This window comes from Drosophila innubila (genome assembly GCF_004354385.1).
Source record: "Drosophila innubila isolate TH190305 chromosome 3R unlocalized genomic scaffold, UK_Dinn_1.0 2_E_3R, whole genome shotgun sequence".
In the NCBI taxonomy this organism is placed as follows: Eukaryota; Metazoa; Arthropoda; class Insecta; order Diptera; family Drosophilidae; genus Drosophila; species Drosophila innubila.
In genome coordinates this window covers 1,543,057-1,565,377 of record NW_022995380.1, presented here as the reverse complement: position 1 = coordinate 1,565,377, position 22,321 = coordinate 1,543,057, and the positions used below count along the sequence as shown (strand labels likewise).

At 40.0% G+C, this 22,321-nt stretch overlaps 7 protein-coding genes and 1 long non-coding RNA gene across 8 annotated transcripts; 4 read left to right on the top strand and 4 right to left on the bottom strand.

Annotated features, from left to right (window-relative positions):
- Window positions 1-411: 411 nt before the first annotated feature.
- On the top strand, window positions 412-889 carry LOC117790214. The gene is made up of 2 exons (XR_004617962.1): window positions 412-565; window positions 687-889. It is a non-coding gene; the product is annotated as an uncharacterized LOC117790214 (long non-coding RNA).
- A 1,825-nt stretch (window positions 890-2,714) lies between these two features.
- Window positions 2,715-3,901, bottom strand: LOC117790211 (proteasome subunit alpha type-2). Its single transcript, XM_034629554.1, has 5 exons — window positions 3,750-3,901; window positions 3,571-3,647; window positions 3,256-3,511; window positions 3,047-3,202; window positions 2,715-2,987 (listed from the first exon to the last, which is right to left on the bottom strand). Exons 1-5 carry the CDS (start codon window positions 3,788-3,790, stop codon window positions 2,813-2,815), a joined length of 705 nt encoding a protein of 234 aa, XP_034485445.1. The 5' UTR covers window positions 3,791-3,901; the 3' UTR covers window positions 2,715-2,812.
- A 305-nt stretch (window positions 3,902-4,206) lies between these two features.
- On the top strand, window positions 4,207-5,680 carry LOC117790206 (interleukin enhancer-binding factor 2 homolog). Its single transcript, XM_034629550.1, has 3 exons — window positions 4,207-4,443; window positions 4,514-4,642; window positions 4,700-5,680. Exons 1-3 carry the CDS (start codon window positions 4,285-4,287, stop codon window positions 5,594-5,596), a joined length of 1,185 nt encoding a protein of 394 aa, XP_034485441.1. The 5' UTR covers window positions 4,207-4,284; the 3' UTR covers window positions 5,597-5,680.
- LOC117790213 (sialic acid synthase) lies at window positions 5,594-6,857 on the bottom strand. The gene is made up of 2 exons (XM_034629557.1): window positions 6,522-6,857; window positions 5,594-6,456 (listed from the first exon to the last, which is right to left on the bottom strand). The coding sequence occupies exons 1-2, from the start codon at window positions 6,855-6,857 to the stop codon at window positions 5,659-5,661; spliced, it is 1,134 nt and encodes a 377-aa protein (XP_034485448.1). The 3' UTR covers window positions 5,594-5,658.
- Window positions 6,858-7,961: 1,104 nt separating this feature from the next.
- LOC117790209 (serine/threonine-protein phosphatase alpha-2 isoform) lies at window positions 7,962-10,032 on the top strand. Its single transcript, XM_034629552.1, has 2 exons — window positions 7,962-9,156; window positions 9,222-10,032. The coding sequence occupies exon 1, from the start codon at window positions 8,143-8,145 to the stop codon at window positions 9,049-9,051; it is 909 nt and encodes a 302-aa protein (XP_034485443.1). The 5' UTR covers window positions 7,962-8,142; the 3' UTR covers window positions 9,052-9,156; window positions 9,222-10,032.
- A 79-nt stretch (window positions 10,033-10,111) lies between these two features.
- LOC117790212 (c-Myc-binding protein homolog) lies at window positions 10,112-10,952 on the bottom strand. Its single transcript, XM_034629556.1, has 2 exons — window positions 10,839-10,952; window positions 10,112-10,763 (listed from the first exon to the last, which is right to left on the bottom strand). Exons 1-2 carry the CDS (start codon window positions 10,851-10,853, stop codon window positions 10,266-10,268), a joined length of 513 nt encoding a protein of 170 aa, XP_034485447.1. The 5' UTR covers window positions 10,854-10,952; the 3' UTR covers window positions 10,112-10,265.
- Window positions 10,953-11,700: 748 nt separating this feature from the next.
- On the top strand, window positions 11,701-13,063 carry LOC117790207. Its single transcript, XM_034629551.1, has one exon. The coding sequence runs from the start codon at window positions 11,774-11,776 to the stop codon at window positions 12,818-12,820; it is 1,047 nt and encodes a 348-aa protein (XP_034485442.1). The 5' UTR covers window positions 11,701-11,773; the 3' UTR covers window positions 12,821-13,063.
- On the bottom strand, window positions 12,923-22,203 carry LOC117790205 (death-inducer obliterator 1). Its single transcript, XM_034629549.1, has 12 exons — window positions 21,783-22,203; window positions 21,298-21,726; window positions 19,506-21,238; window positions 18,103-18,575; window positions 17,872-18,046; window positions 16,926-17,462; window positions 16,247-16,387; window positions 14,252-16,123; window positions 14,043-14,187; window positions 13,778-13,983; window positions 13,533-13,713; window positions 12,923-13,460 (listed from the first exon to the last, which is right to left on the bottom strand). The coding sequence occupies exons 1-12, from the start codon at window positions 21,910-21,912 to the stop codon at window positions 13,309-13,311; spliced, it is 6,174 nt and encodes a 2,057-aa protein (XP_034485440.1). The 5' UTR covers window positions 21,913-22,203; the 3' UTR covers window positions 12,923-13,308.
- Between the last annotated feature and the right edge of the window lie 118 nt (window positions 22,204-22,321).

Here is a 22,321-nt window from a genome sequence, read left to right as displayed (position 1 = left end):
GAAATACCTGTAAGATATAGAAAGATACAATATAGTATACGAGCCATCCGGTCAGCTGTTTTAAAGTTCACAATGATCTACTGAAAGAGAACGTAAACAGAGAGTCCACAAGCAGAGAGAGCAACAGTTTCTGTAATAGTATAAGTTATTGTAATACCATTACAAATTTTACGCTGAATTCTCTTTTGCGCTTGCTTCAGCGCTGAGAGCGGCGCATCGTTTGCTTGTGTTGGTGAGTTCCGATTGGAACGTAAGCGGTCGCCACCACATACATTAAAACGAAAGTCAAGAGAGCAGCAGAACGTGTAATGGTAGAGGTGTATTACACACATATTACCAGACTACAGCTGAATTACGCTCAGCGACAATATGTGTAGAAATCATTGGATCTACTCAGGTAACAGCTGATCAGAAACAGTATGACAGTCGGACAGTGAGGATGATATCAAATAGATGCGTTAAGTAGAATACTATCCTTTGCATAAAACCCTTCAAGTAACCAAAAACAATGTCATTTTAAAATGATACAATAGCAATATATGATTGAAATAAACAACGCAATAACGTGAGTTTCGTATGTAATTCTCTGGTAAATTTCCATTTCATGCACGCTTGTCAACAACAACAGCCCCTTTCATCTTTGTATAATCGCGCCTAACGTTTGCGTATTGTTTTGTTGTGCACAGCGAAGACAGTAAACGGACTTGCGAACCCGAGGCAGGTGGTGGATTGGAGAGATGGGCCACGTGTAGCGTCTAGTCTGCCGTCCAGTAGTTTACACAGGGTGTCTCATGTGAATGTTACTCTATACTTAAGATTATTTAATTTACATTTGCATTTTAAGTTATTATAATAAATAATTCGAATAGAAAAACAGTAGATAGTTAAATATGCTTTTATTTATTTTTTTTTACTTAATATTGAAAACTCTGGAAAGCAATAGTAAAAGCATTATTGTAAGTTCGATTCTTTTAAAAATCACGAATTGTATTAATAAATAATAATAATAATAAATAATCCAGAAAACAAGAAATTGAAAAACAAAATTAAATGTTTTTTTTGTATCAAACTTAACCAAGTTACCAAGATTTAAAAAAAAGCCTTATTCAAGTTTCTCAAAGTAAGCCCCATTTCGTGTAAGTGGCGGAAAACGCCTCCTACTCGCCTATATCTGATGAAAACTCTGGCACATTTCCGCAGTCAACCGAGCGCAACAATTCGAGACCCTCGCAGGTCTCTCTTCATTGGAGTACGCAAGGCGAATTACCGCGGAATATAGGCGAATTGTAGGAACACTACAACTTTTTACGCCTTGATACTTTCTATCCTAGGCCCGGGGACTTTACCCAGGGTGGTCAATTTATTAGAGCTACCAGGAGCTCGTTTGTGACCCCGAGAGACAAGCATGAAAAACTCGAAACGGCCTGGTAATGCTATTAGGGGGTGCTATTTATTTGTACCGAGTGCCAAATAATGAGTTGGGAATTATAAATGACAGCACCAAATCAGAACCAAATCAGCCGCAAATTCATTTTTAAATGCAAACAACATATGTTAGAGCCTTACATGTTTTGCGTTGCTTTTTGTAACTCCTTAAAAAAATTAAAAATTTATTTGTTTAATAAATTCTTAATTATAAATTTATATCCACATACACACATGGTGTGTAGAATTTAAGCACATCAGCGGAAAGCAGTGCATTCCAAGCAGTGCGTCTTAGCAAAGACACCATTCATTGTGTCTCTACTTTTAGACGTTTATTAGTTTTGTCCCAAAAACTCTTCCAAAATTTGGAGGCATTGATATTTATTTTAAATAGTCAGTGGAAAAAATATGATCAAAAATGGCATAATGTGTTTGGCAGAATGTATGTAACAGGCAGAAGGGGGCGTGGCAGACCCGACAAAGTATATACATTCTTGTTCAGGATCAACAGCCGAGTCGATTGAGCAATGTCCGTCTGTCTGTTTGAATGCGTCGATCTTGGTAAGTAGGTTCCTGGATACCGTACGCAGATCAAGTTTGTTTTTTTTTTGATCGGTTCTCTATATCATATAGCTGCCATAGGAACGATACCTTAAAAATTAAGTTTTAGCATGAAAAAAGTTTTTTGTTTTTTGAGATATTTTAACCAAACTGATAGAACATGAATTTAACTTGGTTCTATCCATCCTGACCGAAGCTCGTTCAAATCGGTCGACTATATCATATAGCTGTCATAGGACCGATCGGTCAAAAATCAACTTTTAGTATGAAAAACTTTTTTGTTTTTTAAGATATCTTAACCAATGCATTTAGTAGGTTTTGTACATTCTGACCAAATTTGGTTTAATTCGGTTACATATATCATATAGCTGCCATAGGAACAATTGGTCGAAAATCAACCTCAGTACCGAGTACCTGGGCACAGGGTATCCTACTGTCGAGCGTGCTCGACTATAACCGCCCACTTGTTTTTTTGATTATATTGTTTACATTAGTTATAATTGCTCAATTGAGTTTGCGTGAAAGTTTTGCACGAAGTTTTAGAACAAAAAAGCCAAAAAAAAAAAATAAATCTGTAAAAGAAATACCAAATCTTATGGCAAATATCAACTTTCAAATTCTTTTAGCATTCGTACTTTAAAAGAGCCAACACTAGCTATGTTGGCAACAGTGATTCTGGTACTAAACTTGTATAAATTTAAGGCATTTTAAACCGAACACAACTTGAATTGTTCATTCATTTTAAGAAACCAAAACTTACAATCTTTATTTTTATTGTTTCCGTACTCGTATAAAAGCTTTGCTCGAGTTTTATAAATGCTTATAATTATGGGATGTTGGCCAAATAGTCCTTAATTGTGGCTGGGTCCAGGCGCTTGAAGCCGTTTTGATCGCAGATTCCAACTTCAATATTATCGGAAGTCATTTTTCCCTCAAAGCCTTCCTTAAGAGTCAGAATAGCAGTATGCACGGCGTCTTCCAGCTCAAGATCTTCGCTATAACTGCAAAATTACGATTGTGATAATGATTTATCAGATGCTTAACGATATAGAAGACTTACCGCTTTTCCAAAAAGGTTTTGCCGTTCACAGCATTCTTCCCCATGGCAGTGGCCTTCCAAGCGAAATATGCACCTGACGGATCCGACTGGTAAAGATATGGTCGGTCATTGTCCCAGCCGCAAATTAATAGTGATACACCAAAAGGACGCACACCACTAAAAGGAGTTCATTGTAGATGCTTAAGTTTGAAGAAGATTTTAATTTTTACCCCGATTGAGTGTATTCCTGCATGAGTGTAGCCACACGTTGCACAAGCTGTGATACCGGAATCGGTTCCTTATAGATCAGGTAGTACGACTGCGCAATTTTACGTGCTTTCTTCACCAGAAGGCGATAGTCAGGACCCATGCCAGAGTAAACCATGCCGATGTGCTTGTTAATCATTTCAACCCGGTGAACACTATGCTCCTCATAAAGTGGCGACTTGTATTTGTTCTCCGTGGCAATAACAACGCCATTTGAAGCTAGAGAAAACTGGAATACTGACAAAACGCAAAACAATGCAAATAATATTAAGTCTTACCCATTATGCCAACCGAAGGGGCGCCACCGGATACAGCAGCCAAAGCATACTCAAGTTGGACAAGCTTTCCTGATGGACTGCAAATTATTACGAAAAGTTGTGTTTATGCCAGTCATTCGCACAGGTTTATAAGGTACAAAGATTCTAACAAATATTAGGTATTTTTTAATTCCACTTACCTAAATGTCGTTAGCGAGAAGCTGTAACGTTCAGTTGCCATAATTATTGGCCTTAATTTCAGATACAATAATTTTTTGTGATAAATCAGACGCCGACGATTTTCTCACCGAAAGAAACAGAAATGACAAGCAAAAACCGGAGCTGTAACCCAGTGTTGCCAGCATTTAGAAGCAAAAAAATCTTATGTTGCCACTCAGTAAAAATTTGCGATCTGGTTTGATTTTCTTACTTAAAAATGAGGATGAACTTCAAAAATGTTCTTAATTTTTAGCTAGAATTTTTCTAATTTTTGCTGAGATGTGTTAGATTTTTGTCGAATTCTTAATATTTTTTTATAATTTTTTTGTACCCCCGACATTACATTCCACATTATCGATAGATTTGCAGCTCTGAGACAAATACAATATCGATTTGTTGAAGATGCAACCAATATCATTGATATCGAGAAACATCAAAGCCGTGTGTGTAAAAGAAGATTGGTGGTTGCTGAATTAAAATATAAAAGTTGCCAAAATTAATCATTACAATAAAAGTATGGTTCGCGGAGCGCTTCGAGGCGGTAGGCCTATGCGCGGTGGTATTCGACCGCCTTTTAAAAAAACATTTGTACCGCGGCATCCGTTCGATTTGACTTTAGCCGAAGTTGTTTTTCCCAAAGTTTCACCGGCTGTGGATGATTCTGCGTTGACTGCGGTAAAATCAATAAAAAAAAAAAAAAATACATAGAATGTTGAATTAAATTAACTACTTCGTCTTCAAATAGGCATTGTTGAAACGTAACCAAGACTTGAGTCCAACTCCTGGGGAACAGACTGCAATTGGCAATTTGGTTACTAAGGTTCAAGCTGTTTTGGATAACTTGGTCGTTGCTCCTGGTGATTTTAATACTTGTGTAAGTTTCCACAGAAACAAATACCCTAGTCAGAATAAAGCAATAACATAATTTCAGCAATTAGAGGAAGTGCGCCAAGTGGGATCCTTCAAGAAGGGCACAATTCTTACTGGCAACAATGTGGCCGACGTCGTTGTTATACTCAAAACACTGCCCACGAAGGAAGCATGTGAGGCGCTGGCCAAAAAGGTGGAGGCGGACTTAAAGAATGGCATGAAAACCGAAGTGGTAGCAAAGGGAGAGCAACATACAATACAAATACATGACAGAGGCTTCGATGTATCAAACGTCCAAGCCAAGGTGCGCATACTTATTGCCACCTTGCCGCAAAATTTGCGAAAACTCGAGCCAGAGATTCATATGGATCACAAGTTGATGCAGAGCCACTTGGCCGCTATTCGACATACTCGCTGGTTCGAGGAGAATGCTCACCATTCGTCCATAAAAGTCTTGATACGTATTTTGAAGGATCTAACAAAGCGATTCGATGCTTTCTCGCCGCTCTCATCCTGGATGCTGGACTTGATTGCACACTTGGCAATCATGAACAACCCATCACGCCAAGCACTGCCCATCAATATGGCATTTCGTAGAGTGTTTCAACTCCTGTCTGCGGGATTATTCCTTCCAGGGTCAGCTGGTATTACCGATCCGACCGAACCTGGTCATATTCGTGTTCACACTGCAATGACGCTGGAGCAACAGGATGTTTGCTGTTATACAGCACAGACGCTACTTCGAGTGTTGGCACATGGCGGTTATAAGCATATTCTGGGATTGGAGGGCAACACTAGCATCGTACGGGAAATGTCCGTGTGGAATGGAGTGGTCGTATCGCCCTTAACACCCGTATATGAGAAGCCGATAGACAAGAAGGAAGGCGATCTTGAGGAAGATATTGACATGCTCGAGAATGAAAATGAAGATGAAGGAAGCGATGATGCAGCCGAGTAATTTCAACAATAAGATTTATAATTTATTATAAAGTCGATTATAAAACAGTAAATTTCGCTGATTTATGGCATCAGCATATTCTCAGTTATGGGTTTATCTTCATCAACACTGTACGTTAGTTTCATGTCAATTATATCAAAATATCTATCGGCAGATATCCCGGATGGTTCACTAACTTTAATTGACAAGTCTGCCGCTCGAAGTTTGTGACCCTTATCCAGATTCCTAGCAGCCACAATGGATTTACCCAGCTTGCTACGACAAGCCAATTCACTCTGCAAAATTTCCTTCTTGGTTACCTCGGACAACGCTGCCTCTAAATGTTCGTCATTTTCTTCCAACATTTGAAGTATTTCATTAACATTATAAGTAGGAATGAGAAGAAATTGCTTATACTTGAACTGCTCTATGCTCTGGACCAGAGATAACAATTCGTTGGGCTCCAGAGAGCAAAGATGATCCGAGCCTTTCTGGTTCTTGTTTAAAGTAAAGTGTCGCTCAATGATCCTCGCGCCCGATAAAACGGCAGCCCTAGTAATACATACACCCAACTCATGTCCGGAGTAGCCAATGACAACATCAGGAAAACGTCGCATTAGTTTTGGTATCATCTGCAAATTGCAGTCGCTGGGTGCTGTGGGATATGAAGATACACAGTGCATCAAGGCATATTTGTCGTTTCCAGCATGCTCCATTATTTCAACGATTTTATCAACTGTTGAAATGGTTTGCATACCGGTCGATATAATCAAAGGTATTTTCAAGCTCGCAGCTTTTATTAGTAGTGGAAAATTATTAGCATCTCCTGAGCCAATTTTAATAAAAGGTACCTTTAAATCTGCAAGAAATTCCAGTGACCTCTGAAAATATATAACATTTGTATGGATCATTTCAAATTATCAATAATTCGAGTATTTTCACTTGCCTCATCCATGGCAGATGCAGTAAAATCGATTTGAATTTCATAGCTATAGTCTTGCAACTGATGGTATTGCTCTTTAGAAAATTCTAGATATTCTTTATGCTTTCCATAAGTTTTGCCCCAGGCGTGGGCGCTGACATAGTCTCGATTAAGGGCGGATCGTGTAAACTTTGCTGTTAAATCGGATTTTTGAAATTTAACACAATGGCAACCCGCCTTCTTTGCCTCTAGCATCATCAATTTAGCCGTTTCTAAGCTTCCCTGATGATTCTGGCCAATTTCCGCAATTATATATACCTCGTTGCATACATTTTTTCTGATTATATCGAGCAACAACATTTTGGATTTGGATTCAATTGACTTTAATTAACTGACTGTCCCCTTTAGAGCTGGCACTAAATGATGCCGCCACTTCTACGTCTATGAATTAGAGTAGCGCATTGGAATTCTGTGTGACCATTTTATGGAAAAAATAAAAAGTCCGCCAATCAAACTATTATTTATAATAATTATCAAATGCAAAATATAGCAAGTGTACATTATCCGTTTTTAATGTCAAAATTAACTGTTCTGTACGGTGCTGCCAACTTTTAAGAGGAAAAAGTCATAGTCCCCAGCCAACCAGCAAAATTTCCGTTGAAAGTTTTCTTAATTTAGAAGCTAGAATTTTTTTAATTTTTGCTGAATTTCTCTTGGAATTTTATCGATTTTGATACCCGTTACTTAAAAAGGGAGAAGGAGGCATCTGCGACCTAATTAAGTATATATATTCTTGATCAGCATCAACAGCAGAGTCGATATAGCCATGTGTGTCTGTCCGTCTGTGTGAGCGCCTAGATCTCAGAGACTATAACAGATAGAGATACCAAACTTTCATCCATAGACTCCAAATGCGTTGGAGCAGGTCAAGTTTGTTTTAAATTTTTGACACGTCCCCTTTCGCCTTCGCAACCGCGAAAAACTGGCTGTCCGTCTCTATAAACAAAAGGATCTCAGAGACTAATAGAGGTAAAGTAACCAATTTCTATCGACCACACGCAGATCAAGTTTGTTTCAAATTTAAGCCACGCCCCCTTCCGCCCCCACAAATCGAGTTTTGAGTTTTTTTTTGCATTTTTAAATATGCAATTGTATAAATCTCAACTTTCTTAAAAATGTCATATTTTCGGCAAAATTCGAATTTTACTAACAATTTAATTTTGATAATAGCCAGAAACTGCTAACAGTTATGTTAAAATGATTTGGTAATCTACTGTTAATAAGCCAGAGTTGCTATCTAATGTTTTTCATCAATCTGGCAATGTTTTACACGCTGAACTATCGTTGTCTTGCTTACACCAACTTGTTAAAGCCAAACGACGCAAATGGCGGGCACAAAGGCTACCTGGGCTGCGGGAGCGAGACGAATTGTGTGTGAAGAGTCTGACTAACTGCTCATTTCATTTCCTTGTGTGTTTTTTTGTGAAGTGCGGCCACACTGGAGAAATTTTCTGGTAGTAGCTGTGCTGTGAAAAATATTTATAGTGAAAAATATACTTGAAAGCCACTTGCCCTTCTTTGGTGGAAAATTGAAGCACAGTAATTGCGCAGCAAAACCAAACCAAACAGAAACAAAAACATAAACATGGGCGATTCTATGAATATCGACAGCATCATATCAAGACTTTTGGAAGTGCGTGGGGCACGGCCAGGCAAAAACGTTCAGCTCTCCGAGAACGAAATTCGTGGCCTCTGTCTGAAGTCGCGAGAGATATTTCTCTCGCAGCCCATACTGTTGGAGCTAGAAGCACCGTTAAAGATTTGCGGCGACATACATGGCCAATATTACGACTTGCTGCGTTTGTTTGAGTACGGTGGTTTTCCACCCGAATCGAATTACCTGTTTTTGGGCGACTATGTGGATCGTGGCAAACAGTCGCTGGAAACCATCTGCTTGCTGCTCGCCTACAAGATCAAATACTCGGAGAACTTCTTTTTGCTGCGTGGTAACCACGAGTGCGCCAGCATAAACCGCATCTACGGTTTCTACGACGAATGCAAGCGCCGTTACACTATCAAATTGTGGAAGACATTCACGGACTGCTTCAACTGCTTGCCAGTGGCAGCCATTGTGGATGAGAAGATATTCTGTTGCCATGGCGGTCTCAGTCCCGACCTCTCATCGATGGAGCAAATTCGACGCATTATGCGTCCAACGGACGTGCCAGATCAAGGACTGCTTTGCGACTTGCTATGGTCCGATCCCGATAAGGATACCATGGGCTGGGGCGAAAACGATCGTGGTGTCAGCTTCACCTTTGGCGCCGAAGTTGTGGCCAAGTTCTTGGAGAAGCACGAGTTCGATCTCATTTGCCGCGCCCATCAGGTGGTCGAGGATGGCTATGAGTTCTTCGCAAAGCGTCAACTGGTCACGCTCTTCTCGGCCCCCAATTACTGTGGCGAATTTGACAATGCTGGTGCGATGATGTCTGTGGATGAATCACTAATGTGTTCATTCCAGATCTTGAAACCAGCAGATAAACGTAAAAAGTAATGTCACCAATAAACTCCCTAAACCAACACAAAAACACACACACACTTTTCTATTCAATGCAGGCAAACAACAACAAGAAACCAATAAGAAATTATATGATTCAACGTAAGTATGCGAGTAACGTAATATAACATTTCTATCAAATTCTTATCTTGATTTTCTATCGGCAGCAATGGCAAATCTAATTTTACAAACAGCACCACAAAATACTGACGACCGAGGGAGGAACCGAATGCTCGGCGTTAATAAGAAACAAAATATGCAATCCAATCCAGGATCAAATATTATCTTTTAAGAAATAAAGAGATTTTCTTAAACTAAAAAAACAATACAAAAAAAACATTCACAAGCATTCGAACCAGGCATAAACTTATGTAGAAACCATTTATTTCGATTAACATATACCTACACCTACACTTATATCTATACCATAGTCGTTTAGCGACCTACACATATGCATGTACATATATGTTTTGTCCAATTTTAACACGAGAGACTAAAACGTTAGTACAAGAAAATTCACAGAAATCAACAGACATTTTGACAGGCATACGGACAACGTGACTGAAGGAAGCACAGCCAGTCACAAAAATGTAGAAGGGCCTTGTAAAAAACAGCTATTTGGCCTTAAAACTATGACATTAATAATTGAGGAACGGGATGAAAGTAATTAAAGAATGAACGCTTGCCAAGAAGTTAAACTAAACACTAAGTTTTGACCTTAAAATTATACATCAGTTTATGTTCGTCCAGCAGAATGCTGTCTATAAATATTGGTACATTACTCATGTCCGCTATTGTTTTCCAATTTCGATACAGCTGTTATAATTCGATCCATACTTACGTACATTGTAATTTGTGTTTATCATCCTGTATCATTTTTAAGATGTGTTTAAACAAAGTAAATTTCTATGATTAATATGTATTACCAATAATCCTTTATATTAATAAACAAATGATATACAATGTGTATGAATTATAAAACTGATTTCAATAAATATTTGGAAACCCCACTAATGATAAAAATAAATATCCTTCTCTTAATAAAAAAAAAAAAAAATTAGCATTAGCAACTGGTGTACCATTAAAGGTATTTGCATTTATTTACATTTAAGAAAATACTTTTTATTCATTAATTAGTCTTACAAACTGGTATCATTTCTATGAGAATGCATTCTAATGGGATGTTTAGAGTAAGAGATTTTGCGAATATTTTACTCGGTATTGTTAGTGCTGGTGGACTCAGTTTGGACGGATGAGCTTTGGTTTGCACTATCGACCTTGGCATCAGCAGCCACGTTGTTCTCCTCAATGTGACAATTCTCGACAGCTGTTGCCAATTCATCAGTTTTGATTGCTGTTACATTTTCAGGAATCTCGGTTGATGCCACATCCTTTTGAGCAGCTGTCACTGGTTCGGAATCCTCGGATTCGACGGGAACGTGCGGTACGTGACTCTGAAGTACTTCAGGATCTATGCTGTTTATAATGGCTCGCAAACGTTGAATTTCCTCGTTCGCCTCCTGAAGATCCTGCGATAGACGCTCGTATTTGTCATGTTGATGGCGCACCATGCCAATATTGTTTCGTATGTACTCCATTGGGTTTTCTGGACGTTCTTTGATTATGCGTATAAAGATTTTCGTAAGTGAATCGAGAACGCTTCCGCGTTCAAGATATCGGCGAATCTCATCACGTTTTGGATCAATCGGCTTCATTATATTCAAATAAATATATGGCACTTAGTATATATATTAAAATTATTATTAACAATAATATCTACTTACCTTAAAGGATGACATTTATGATAATTTTGTATTACACTTTACAAAAAGCGAAAATATTTCTTCTGCAAAACGCTTTTCTACCCACAACGTTGCCACCTGGACCAAGTGCTGCCACCCGACCGAAAGGCTGCCACTCTGGCAATATGCACCATTATGGGTCAAATGTCAAAGTTAGTAGCCTACCTACCTCTTACCTTTTTGACAATTTCTTAATTTTGAAGATAGAACTTTTAAAATTTTTGCAGAATTTTCTGCATTTGTTAATATTTTTCCACAATTAAATTTGTTTCTTCTCTCCCCTTGGGATGAAAAGCCTCAAACCTTTAATAAAATTTTTACCTTAATATTATGTAATTTCGAATTTTAAATTTTCTTAAAATTATTAATTTATTCCAAAGTTGTGGAATTTTAATAATTGCAATATCCAAAATTTCAATTTAACGACATGGCGCCAACTCTGACCAACTGAAAATTGAACTAAATGAGTGATCATAAAAACCCAACTCTACCAGAAAAAGTCATCGATAACGTGTGGCAACCTTAACACGAAAACGATGCAGCAGCCTTGGTTCCCAGAAAAGGTCCATTCCCATTTTCCGATCAAATTTCGAAATTGCGGTTTTTTTTTAAATATTCGAATTTATTAAAAAGTTTTAATAATTTGAGAAAAAGGGTGAAATAACATCGTACAATGGCTTATCAACATCATCAAAACACACAATCGATGTTTTGTTACGGTTACTCGAATTGTGCTTTCATTTGGCGCCAAGAAAATTATTTAATGCGCATGTCCTAAAATCGGAATTTATATCTACACAATATGTACAAAGTAGATATGTACTATTTTTGTATCTCTGGGGATACAACATACATACTAGAGTTGCACTAGTAATAGCCTAGCCAGAGGCAATTCAACATAAATACTCATTTGAAAAATGGACATATTTGAAAACACTTTCGTAAGAGGTCCTTCGCCATCATATTCAGATGAAGCGAACTCGGAGACTGCATTGTCGGTGACATTGCCAATAGGAGGTGCCGAAATGGACTTGGGTCGCATCGATTCGAAGACGGACACTGATAATTATTTCGACGAGAAATTGAATTGCTCGTACGATGATGATAGCTGCTCCCATTTACATCCAGGTCGTCAGGGTCGCAATAGTTTTGCCTTTTGGACCGCTGTGATAGTTCTTCTATTGCTGACCATTGGCAACTTAATACTGACCCTAACTATTATGGGTGTGCTACGCCTAGGAAAGGGGGTGCAGGGCATGGAGCTAATTCCCGAAATGGATTTAATCAAATTTTACGATGAAACCGATTTGGATCGTATCCAAACCAATTCAATTGGAATTCATGGCTTCGCCGATATCCCTGTATCGATTAGCAGCGACGGCGAAGACAGTGGAGTGCATTTACGAGTCTTCCGCAATTCGAATAGTGCTGAACGCGATCGTGTTGTGCTTAATAAGGATGGAATTGTCATACAAGCAAATATGTTTGAAATCAAAGACCCAGTCGATCGTTCAACAATCTTTACGACCCATCGTCCACAATATAGCATGCCATCCGGAATGGATGGGGTGCTAAAGACGAAGGTAGCTAGTACAAGTCGGATTACCAGTCCAGTTGGCGTCCCTTTGGTCATGGATAGCGACAGTCACATTGCCATCAAGGGATCCGAAGGGGTTTTTTTCGATGGCTCTACAATAGAGCTACAGGTCGAGCATCACGTTTCGATTAACTCTACACAAGGTGCCACTGTATTCGAGGCAGGTGCAGGAATCTTCCTTGATATGGATCGCATACCGATTGTCAGCTCAGAGCTGGGTCTACGCACCGGCAGCGTTCAATATAAGATTTGCGTATGCATGCCGGTTGGCATCCTATTCCGCATAGCGATTCCACGAGTTCACAATGGACCCAAGATATCCTGTGCTCATTTCGACAGCCAGCATGATCCCTGCGAGGTCAACTAATCACTCTATTTAATAAATAAATAACAGCAATATCAATTATAGTAGCCCTATTAGAAATGTTACTTACGTGTATAATTTTTTTTTATTTTTATTTGTATTGTATTTAAGAAAAATGTACACGTACTTAGAAGGTTAGTTGGTATGCTTATTAAAACACTACAATTTCTGAATCTGTTTGGCAAAGACACCGCAATTATGTTAATATATAATTTGTTTAATAAAAAATATAAACCAACTGTATCCGAACGAAGACATATATTCAATTGTTCCGATTACTGGATATAATACAGAAATGGTATTCAATTTGTCGAGTGTGAGAATGTACAAAATGAAAGGCGTACTCGTAATTCAGGAGCGAGAATCAAAAGCAAATGAATAATTGAATTCCATTCAAAGCTATAACAGGTAAATGAAAGCTAGTCACGTACACGCGCTAATTCTATCAACTAGATTATAACTATTGTTATCGTACTGAACATATTCTTAACCTAAACACCAGGCGGTGGGGGCTCATCGCTTCTGGTGGATGTCGTTGGGGGCAGATCCACCAGATTGTCTGGCACCATACTAAGAAGCTCAGCTTCACTTAGCTGCGCCAAGCGACTCTTGGTTCTGGTTGCACTATCCGGATTTCGAATTCCTGCAAATGATCGATCGATCAGTTACACATATTTACTTAGTTTAAACTTTATGTAGATCACAAACAACTTACCCATGCCGTATGAGCTGCTTAAGGTGATGACATCCTCTGGATTGTATTCCTCATCATCAGCAGACATTGCTTTGACATTTGTCTCAGTTTTATCCTTAATGCTGGCCAATATCTTAGTCAGATCAGGTGGAATCGATATGTTGGCTAGCACACTGGCTGATGACGAGGGTTTATTTAAAACCTATGAAAAAAAACGATTGCTTTAGTACAATTGCTATTAAGGATGCTATTGATCAATCACTTACAGATGACTCGACATTTAGTAGGCCAGCAATTTCCATGCGCTGGGCAGCGATTTGCTTATTAATTTCATCAACCTTGCGCTCCAGATCATTCTTGTTGCCCGGAATCGACGTTGGCAAGGTGTCGTCGTTGTCATCAGAGCTACCGCCAGGTGAATACGGTGCATTGGGATCATCTAAGCTAGCTCTCGAATCTATTGAAACGTTTGCTGTAATATAATTTCTATTAAAATAGCTGTTTGATATTTTGGGCATTCAATCTACTCACTTTTATGCAACTTGGCAATGGGTGCTTTGATGATTGCATCAATATCGAACTCATCATCCCTGGAGCTTGTCGAATGCGTGCTATGCTTGCGTTTCGGACTGCTGGGGGGAGTGAATGTCGTCCTAGTACGTGTTTTGTTTGATACCTGCAACATTTTAGTTATTAGTATAGTTGACCAAAATCTATATTTATATGTATACTAGTCCTACCTTAGCAGTCTTGTTGCTGGCAGTGGGTAATGACAGTGGCTGCGGTTGGCTCATGTTAACCAATCGTTTGCTCAAGCAGCGTACGATTATTCCCAGCAGCGTGTTTGGACGTTGTGCATCCTCATAAAAGGGCACAGTGTCTGTTGTATGTAGCACACTGGGCAATTTGTCGCCGCTACCCAAAGGGAATATATAAAAATCACGAATCTGTTCTGAATCTGCGCCCAGAACACCAAGTCGCTGCCGCGAATCAAGATATTCGAAGAAACTGTCAAAGTTAAAGGTGTTCGAGGCAGCAGCGGGAAACAAATTGACAATAACAATCTCCTTGGTTGGACTCTTCTTAATTTTCTTAAGATAGTCCCAGACGTTAACACGCGTTATGCGACCAATGACATCTAAATTCGTAGGCAGAAGCTTTGCCAGTTGCGTTGTGTCGCCGTGCACAGGATGAATGACCACATCAAAATCAGTGACATCCACCATATGCAAATTGCCAGACCAAAGTGCCGGACTGGACAGGCTTTGAAGATATCGACCGTATTTATCTAAATTCGATGCACGTGACTCCGGTTTGACTGTGAGCTTTGTCGCAACTGTAACAGACAAAGGCACAGACTTCAGAGTCTGCTTTGTGGGCTGTATTAAATTGGCCGCCTGTTCGACTGTTTTCTCGGACTCCAAAATTTGGTCAATCAAACTGAAAGCCAATAAAGGCTCCGCTTTCTTTTCAGCTTGTTTCTTGTGCAGCGGAGATTGAACTTTATCAGAACGATCCTTAACGAGTTGCTTGTCGCGCAATAGCTGCTCCTTTTCCTTATCCTTATCCAAATCATGCTCATGATGATGCTTCTTGTGGCCTCGCTTCTCCGTGGTGCGACCGTGACTGCTAGACCGACTGCGGCTTCTTTTAGTGCCACTCTGATGATGATGCTTGTGGCTTTTGTGACGCTTATCACGTCCCCTTTCTTTGTCTCTGTCCCGTTCACCACTGCGCTCCTTTTCTCTCGACTTGGCGACCTTCTCTTTGAGTGTGGATCGTTCGAGGTCGATATCCTTGCTGGAACCATCTGTGACGCTTAATGGTTCCGTAGACTGGGATAACTTTTTGCTATCGGAGCTATCCAGCACATCATTATTTGCATCCTGCTCCAATTCCTCGTCTGGTAGCGTTACGTCCACCTTCGTTTCGATAACCTCCTCACCCTTGTGAGTCTTTACCATATAGTTTTGTGCGCATGACAACAAATCCAGCTCGGACTTTTTGATCATATCCAACTGATGACGATTCTCTTCCTCCCGCCACTTTGCCAGCTCTTGGCTGGCTAATTCAGCCGGTGTCATTCTAACTAGCTGCTTGGGTTCCACTTGCTTGGCACATATCTTTTCGAAAAGTGTTTTATTTTTGCGATCCTTGATGTTAAACATGAGGGATCGATACTTGGACTTGTACTTGGCACTCACATCGCGTCCAAACGAATGATACATTTCCGACTCCACTCTCTTCACAAAATGCTCCACTTCCGTCTCCGACAGCCACTCGGAGTTGCTTGTTGGCTGAGCAGCTGCCTGTGCCTCCTTTATACGTGCCAGCACCTGCTCCTTAAGAGTGCGACGCACATTAAGCCGTATGGGTTCTGGCTGTGACTTGTTCACAGATCGCTCCGTATTGTTCTTATCAGGCGAGCGCCTCTGGGAAGTCGTGGGCTTGACCAAGAGCTTCTCCTTCCTGGACGTGTTGGGCAAGGGTGATAGCAGCTGAATAGACTTGCTAGGGGCTTCAGCAGGTTTATGTAATTGTACTGACAAAGGAGATTTTGATGCTGGAGACTCTGGCGAAGACAGTTCCGGGATGCGCTTACTTTGACGTCGCTGTGAAAAAAAATTGATTAAATAATTAAACCGTTTTTTCTTCTGATCGTTTAGTTTATAAAATAATTATTACACAATAATTTTAAAAGTAATAAAAGAAAACAATACTTGCATGGATCATACCTCTATTTCCAGTGCCTGCACACTGCCTGGCTGGACTACCTCAAAACTAGGATTATCCTGCAGCCATTTCTTCAGCTGCTGTGCACTGGGCGCCATGTGACCTGTAATGGCCCGTCCGCTTCGACGCTCAAACACATTGATCTGCAAATTCAAAAAATAAAAATTGTAATACAATAGATATTAGGTCTTGATTCTTGTTCTTGTATTTCTTTCTATTCTCCATGCGGAGCTTAAAAAATCTACCACGAATTCAACTGCTTACGTGTATGATATACAGGAACCTATTTCATACAAAGTTTGGTGACTCTAGCTCATACAATGTATGAAATCTAATTGTTTAAGCATACGGACCCAGTTGGACGGTTAATGCTGATCAACTTTGATCCCTAATCATGACTCCTGTTTGGGTATCATCAAAAATTTATTGTACAAATAGTGTGATACCTGATACTAATTTATTCTTTTACGATGAATATAGATTTTTACGCACTTTCAAAGGACGTAGTAGACTTATTATAATAAAATGGTATCGTGCCATTCAACAGTTATTGAATACTGATTCATCACATGTAAAGGAGCGACTACTGATTGAAAACCCTGCTAAATGCCTCCAATATTTTTTTGAATTTTTAGTTTAAGGGTCAAAAAACTACGATTTACTATAGCTTAAATTACGTACCCGCTCTACCTTTGATACTGAATCAGCCTGTCGCAGCACATCCTCAAACAGATCCTTCTTTTTGTTCTTTTTGGTCTCAAGAGCATTTACCAGTGGCGCCTGGGGAATCGCTTGAATGGCGGGCTCGGGTGTCTTGGCCACAGTCTGTGCCTGGATGGCGGACTGAGCATACTTGCGAATGCATTCGTCACTGCAATAAACTGAGTTGATCCGCGCTGGACGCTTGCAAACCACACAGGCAACATCCGACGTGGATTGTACGTTGTTCCCGCCAAGCTTTATAAACTGCAACTGTTGCTGTTGCAACATTTTAGGCTGTGGCTTTGTGATAAGCAGGCGTTTCGGTTGCTTCGCAATTACTGATGTGCTTGTTGGTAAAGACATTCCGGCCATTGAAACAACCGGCAACCTCTTAGGCGTAAGTTCCTGAGGCTCCGTTGTTACTTTGGTGTCACTTGGTTGCTTAGGTAACGTCGCACTCTCCGTCGGCTCTGAGTTTTGCTTGGGTAACAACATGTCCGTGATCCGTGGTTGGTTCTAAATAATTAAAAAAACAATTTTAAGTTTAATATAAAACAAGAATGCAAGGTTATCTTTGGAAATCCGAATATTTAATATCCTTGCAGAAACCGAAATTTTATTTTTAGCTAATATCCAAACTTCTTTTGGAATGTATACGACAGTCAGAAATATACAAACTGAGACATTGGTTACATACTAAAGGTTTATTTTCAACCCATCATTTAAAAATCTATATTAAATAATGTATACGAAATTACCTAATTGAGATTAGCTAAGATATTTGAAGAAACAATAAACAATTTCTTTACCAAGTAGATAACACTTGATAGCTTTAGAATTAAGGCACTAATTGCAAAAGAGGGACATGACGTTCGTGACCAATATATAATAATGAATAAATATTTAGATGATTATTTCTTGTTACCTTTTCCTCCTGCTTTTTAACGCACTTGGGACACTTCCAGTCAATGCCCTTTTGTTCCATTTCCAGACCCATGGCCTTTGTAACGCTGACACAAGTGCCGTGGTACCAGTCTTCGCAAAGATCGCAACATATCATGAATCGATTATTGTGCGGCTGACGACAAATGCACCATAGTCTGAAAATATTTCCATTTTAATATTAATTATCTTTTTCTGGACCAGATATGCTTACTTATTGGGATCATCATCGTCCTCTTGAGATTCTGAGGCATCCGCATCATTGGCTTGACTGATATTCGGCTTATTTTCCCTTCTGGGCCGCCTTACACTTGTAGCAGAATCCTTTGTCAACTGTTTTCTTGGTACACCGCCTATTTGTGACAGAAAACTGTCACTTTCAAAGCTGCTGTTGGCCAATTGGCTGTTATCCAACATTGGTTCACACACCGAAATATTACTAGTATCCGACGTGGTCGTCGATGAACCTGGGTTCTGAGCACGCCGCTTTGCTCGAGTTGTGGGTGCCTCAATTGGTGGCAGGTAAATAACACGGCCATTACCCCTCACAACCTTCACCTCAGGCCGTGACGACAACGATGACATAGATGATATTGTTGCTATGCTGCGAGAGGGCGTGCTGCTGGCCATGGGTGAATTGGTCAAAGAATTCGTCACAATGATGGCGGGGAAATCATCAGGCTGCGGCTTTGAAAGAGTAATATATAGAGAATCTTATTGTAAGAATTTCAGAAACAAATACCTAAAAACTAAAAATAAAATTTAAAATTATCCAAAAAAAAAAAAGGGAAAAAAGAAAAAAAAAAAAAAAAAGCTAATTCAAATATAAACTAGTCGGAAAGGCTATAGTCGAGATCCCGACCATAGGATACCCGTTACTTATTTTAATATACGTAAAAGTACTTGAAAGAAAATACTTGTTTTGCTTTGAAAACTTTAACTAGCCATAACTGCCGTTCTGCTTGTTCGATGTGGGATAATAGATAATACTAATAGATAACGTTAATTAGCACAAAATACGTATTATCTTAAAAACTGTGGGTGTGGTGGTTTTTAGAAATCTGTGTGCCAAATTTGGTTCCTCTATCTCTTATAGTCTCTGAGACCCCTTTGCTTACAGACGAACGAACTGTTTTTCGCAATTTGCGAATTGATGCTCGGCTATTGATGCTGATCAAGAATGTATATACTTTATACGGTCGGAGATGCCTCCATCTCCCTGTTACATACATTCCAACGCACACAATATACCCTTTTACTTATTTTTTAAAAAGTACAATAATTAAAATAATAATTTATTTTATTAATAATAGGATAAAGTAGGTTATCTGACTTTTTAGATTTAGATGAGATTTAGATTTAGATTGTCCTTTATATTTAATTGTTCAAATTCTAAAACACTCAAATAATTCTTAATGTATATTCTATTTTAAATAGTTTAAAGAAAATGTACAACAACCGAAATCATAACTATTTGATTCGAAATTTACTAATATAAACTTTTTCAATTATTTATTTTTCTAGTTGTTGGTTTCCATATTTTGTTCTCCTAATTTTGGTATTTTTAATATAGAATCGTGTAACGTAATTCAATTGTACACAGATTTTTAAACATACCTGCGGGAGAGTCGACAACTGGGGTGCCGTGCCGAAGATTGGTGGCGCCACAGCGTTTGCAATGGCATCAAGGCCACCCGTCTCCGTACTGGCCAGCACTTGTTTAACAACTTCGGCCTCGAACTGTTTATCCTCCTCTATGAGACCCACAACATGTTGCAGAAAATCTGCAGTTATTTCATCCTCATCTGGCGTTTCTAGCAAACGAGCATTGGCTATGTCAACGTTATCCACAGCAGTATTGTTTGTTTGTATGTTGGTATTAAAATCGGACGGTTGTGGTACATTAACGACTTCTACTTTTGGCTCCAAGCCCGCAGCGCTGCTCTCTAGCATTTTGACCAACTTGGGTATGGTCTCATCGGCACTCGCTTGTGGCTGGTCGACCAACGAAGCCTTCAGCAACTCATCCTGAACTATAGAGTTAATGAGATCAAGTTGTTTGTCGTTTTCGGCTGCCAACTCAGAGGAGCTCTGATGCGTTTCGATAACAATCTGTGCGGGTAACTTGTGAGAAGTCGCCGTCTCCACGCCAATGGGCATAAACCCTTTAGATGGTGCAGCCGTCGACGGTGACATAGTGTTTAAGCTCGATTTGGGTGTGATGGGCGCAGCAAGTAGACGCTGCTTGCCAAGATCCGGTGAGGATGTAAGCAGTGTCGTATTGTTATTGTCAGCCAGCAGACTGTTTAAATTGGTGAACACACCCTTGGGGCTCGATAGATTCTTATTTATTATAATCTCTTTAATGTCCTGCGGCGGCGTCACAAATCCACCTGGCGGTGTATTCAGCACATGACCCACTTGGACAATTGGTGTTCGACGCACTTTGGAGGCGGCTGCCGACGCACTCATTCTGCTTGCTTCAGGCGTTAGTGGAGATGTTGTTGGCAGGGATTTATGAGTCGGGCGCATTTTTAAAAACGATGTACTCGGTATACTGCGACCCAAGGCGATCACTGATGTTGGCGCTTTAGTATTAAGTTGAACAATCTGACCAATTGCTGGACTTATTAAATTATTATCCGACTGCTCCTTTCGTCTTTTTAAATTAGGGAATTGTGGCGCTGCAGGTGGCTGTGACATCTTAGGTATATGCACAATCTGGCCGCGTGTTGTCTGTGCTTGTGGTCGCTTGGATAGTTTCTTAATGCGCTTGCGTTTGTTCGAATTACGGCTGTTGTTCATCTTAAAATCAATGTCGCTGTCTCGATCGTTGTCAGTTTCACGGGATGCATCGCTCGGTTCGCTAAGTTCCTCGGTGTCAGCATTCTCCTCGTCAGCGGTTGCCGAACTGTTGGCATCTTCATCATCCTCAACGAGGTCATCCGCAGAACTGATCACCTTGACACTACTGCGAATTGGTCGTGGACCCGCCACAATAAGTGTTTGCTGTTGCTTTGCTATTGGCGGCGGTTGCAATTGCTTGGGTAATTGTGGCCTGGGCACTGGTTGCAGTTGTCTGGGAGGATGATGCGGTGTCGTTTGCACCTGGTTGAAAGGCACCACCTGGAAACGCTTCTTTGCATTCAACACTTTCATGTGAGGCTGAGTCTGCACGATAAATTTGCGTCCTTGTACTGTTTGCCTTTCCATCATCAGTTTCTCAGCCGTCTTTTTGGCCTTCATTTGTTCCGGTGAAGTAAATGGCGTGTAGTTGTGATCGTTTCTGATAATCTCCAGTAGGGAATCTGTTTCTGGCGTGCGTTTGAAAATGGACAGTCCAGCCAATTCTGAAATTGATATAAAGGTAAATTAGTAAGAGTATTTGTTTATTGACTTGGCGACATACTAAGAGCATTTTTCACCACCATATCGGCGCAGTTATCCGCGTAAAACTGCTCTACGCTGAGTCCAACAATTTGTGGACGTTCCTTTGGTTTTCGTCGTTTCTTTTGTTTTTTAGGCGCCTTCGGCTTGCGACCGGGCCGCTTTTTAACCTTAGGCGCCTCTGCTTCATTTTCTGTAGAATCATCATTATTCTCACCACCGGTGTTTTCATTATCATCCCCAGTAACATGATCCTTTTCGCTAATTAGCTCATCAACGCCGCTTTGACTCTCATTATCGGTATCCCTCTCTGCCTCCGAGTCTTCGCGGTCTGTAGCCGTTTCAAGAAAACGCTCCAACTCCTCCAGGCGCTCAGTTTCCTCCTGTTCGACCATGCTTGGCGTGGGCGACGTTAACCGCACAACGCTAATGCTTGATATTGATTTCTCTTCTAAAATTAAACACCTGTGTAAGACACATTTCAAAGTATAATTTATTTTATATTACCCATGATATTTTCAATAGCTCGCTCGTCAAATGATATGCCATTTTTGCTATATACCACGACCAGATTGGAATCTCCATCGGCGCCATTTGGCCTGGCACTGGCCGTTTCGCTAAACACCGAACTCGACATGGCATCAGCGCTTCGAGAATCCGCTACTGTGCATTGAATCCAGTTTCGTTTTTTAACTCGTTTTATACATATATTTTACATGAGAGCGATATTAGTTTGTTGTTTTCTCATGCCGCGGCCGCGTTGTGACGCCGACATCAGAAATTGTCATGCAGCTGTAGTTGTATATGCAAAGCGAAATTGAGCTTTAAATTCCTAAAAATAGAGTTGCACTTTAGTCGATTCACTTATTATAGCAACAATGCAGAATCTAGATTTTTCACTTTAAAACACTTTATTCTAACTATATTAAAATAGAATTCGCAATAAAATTCACTGTTGCCAACTTTCAGTGCTGCCAACTTGTGTTAATAGTCATGTCGCAACATACAATTGGTTGGCAGGCTGGATTCGCGGATTTAAGCCCATT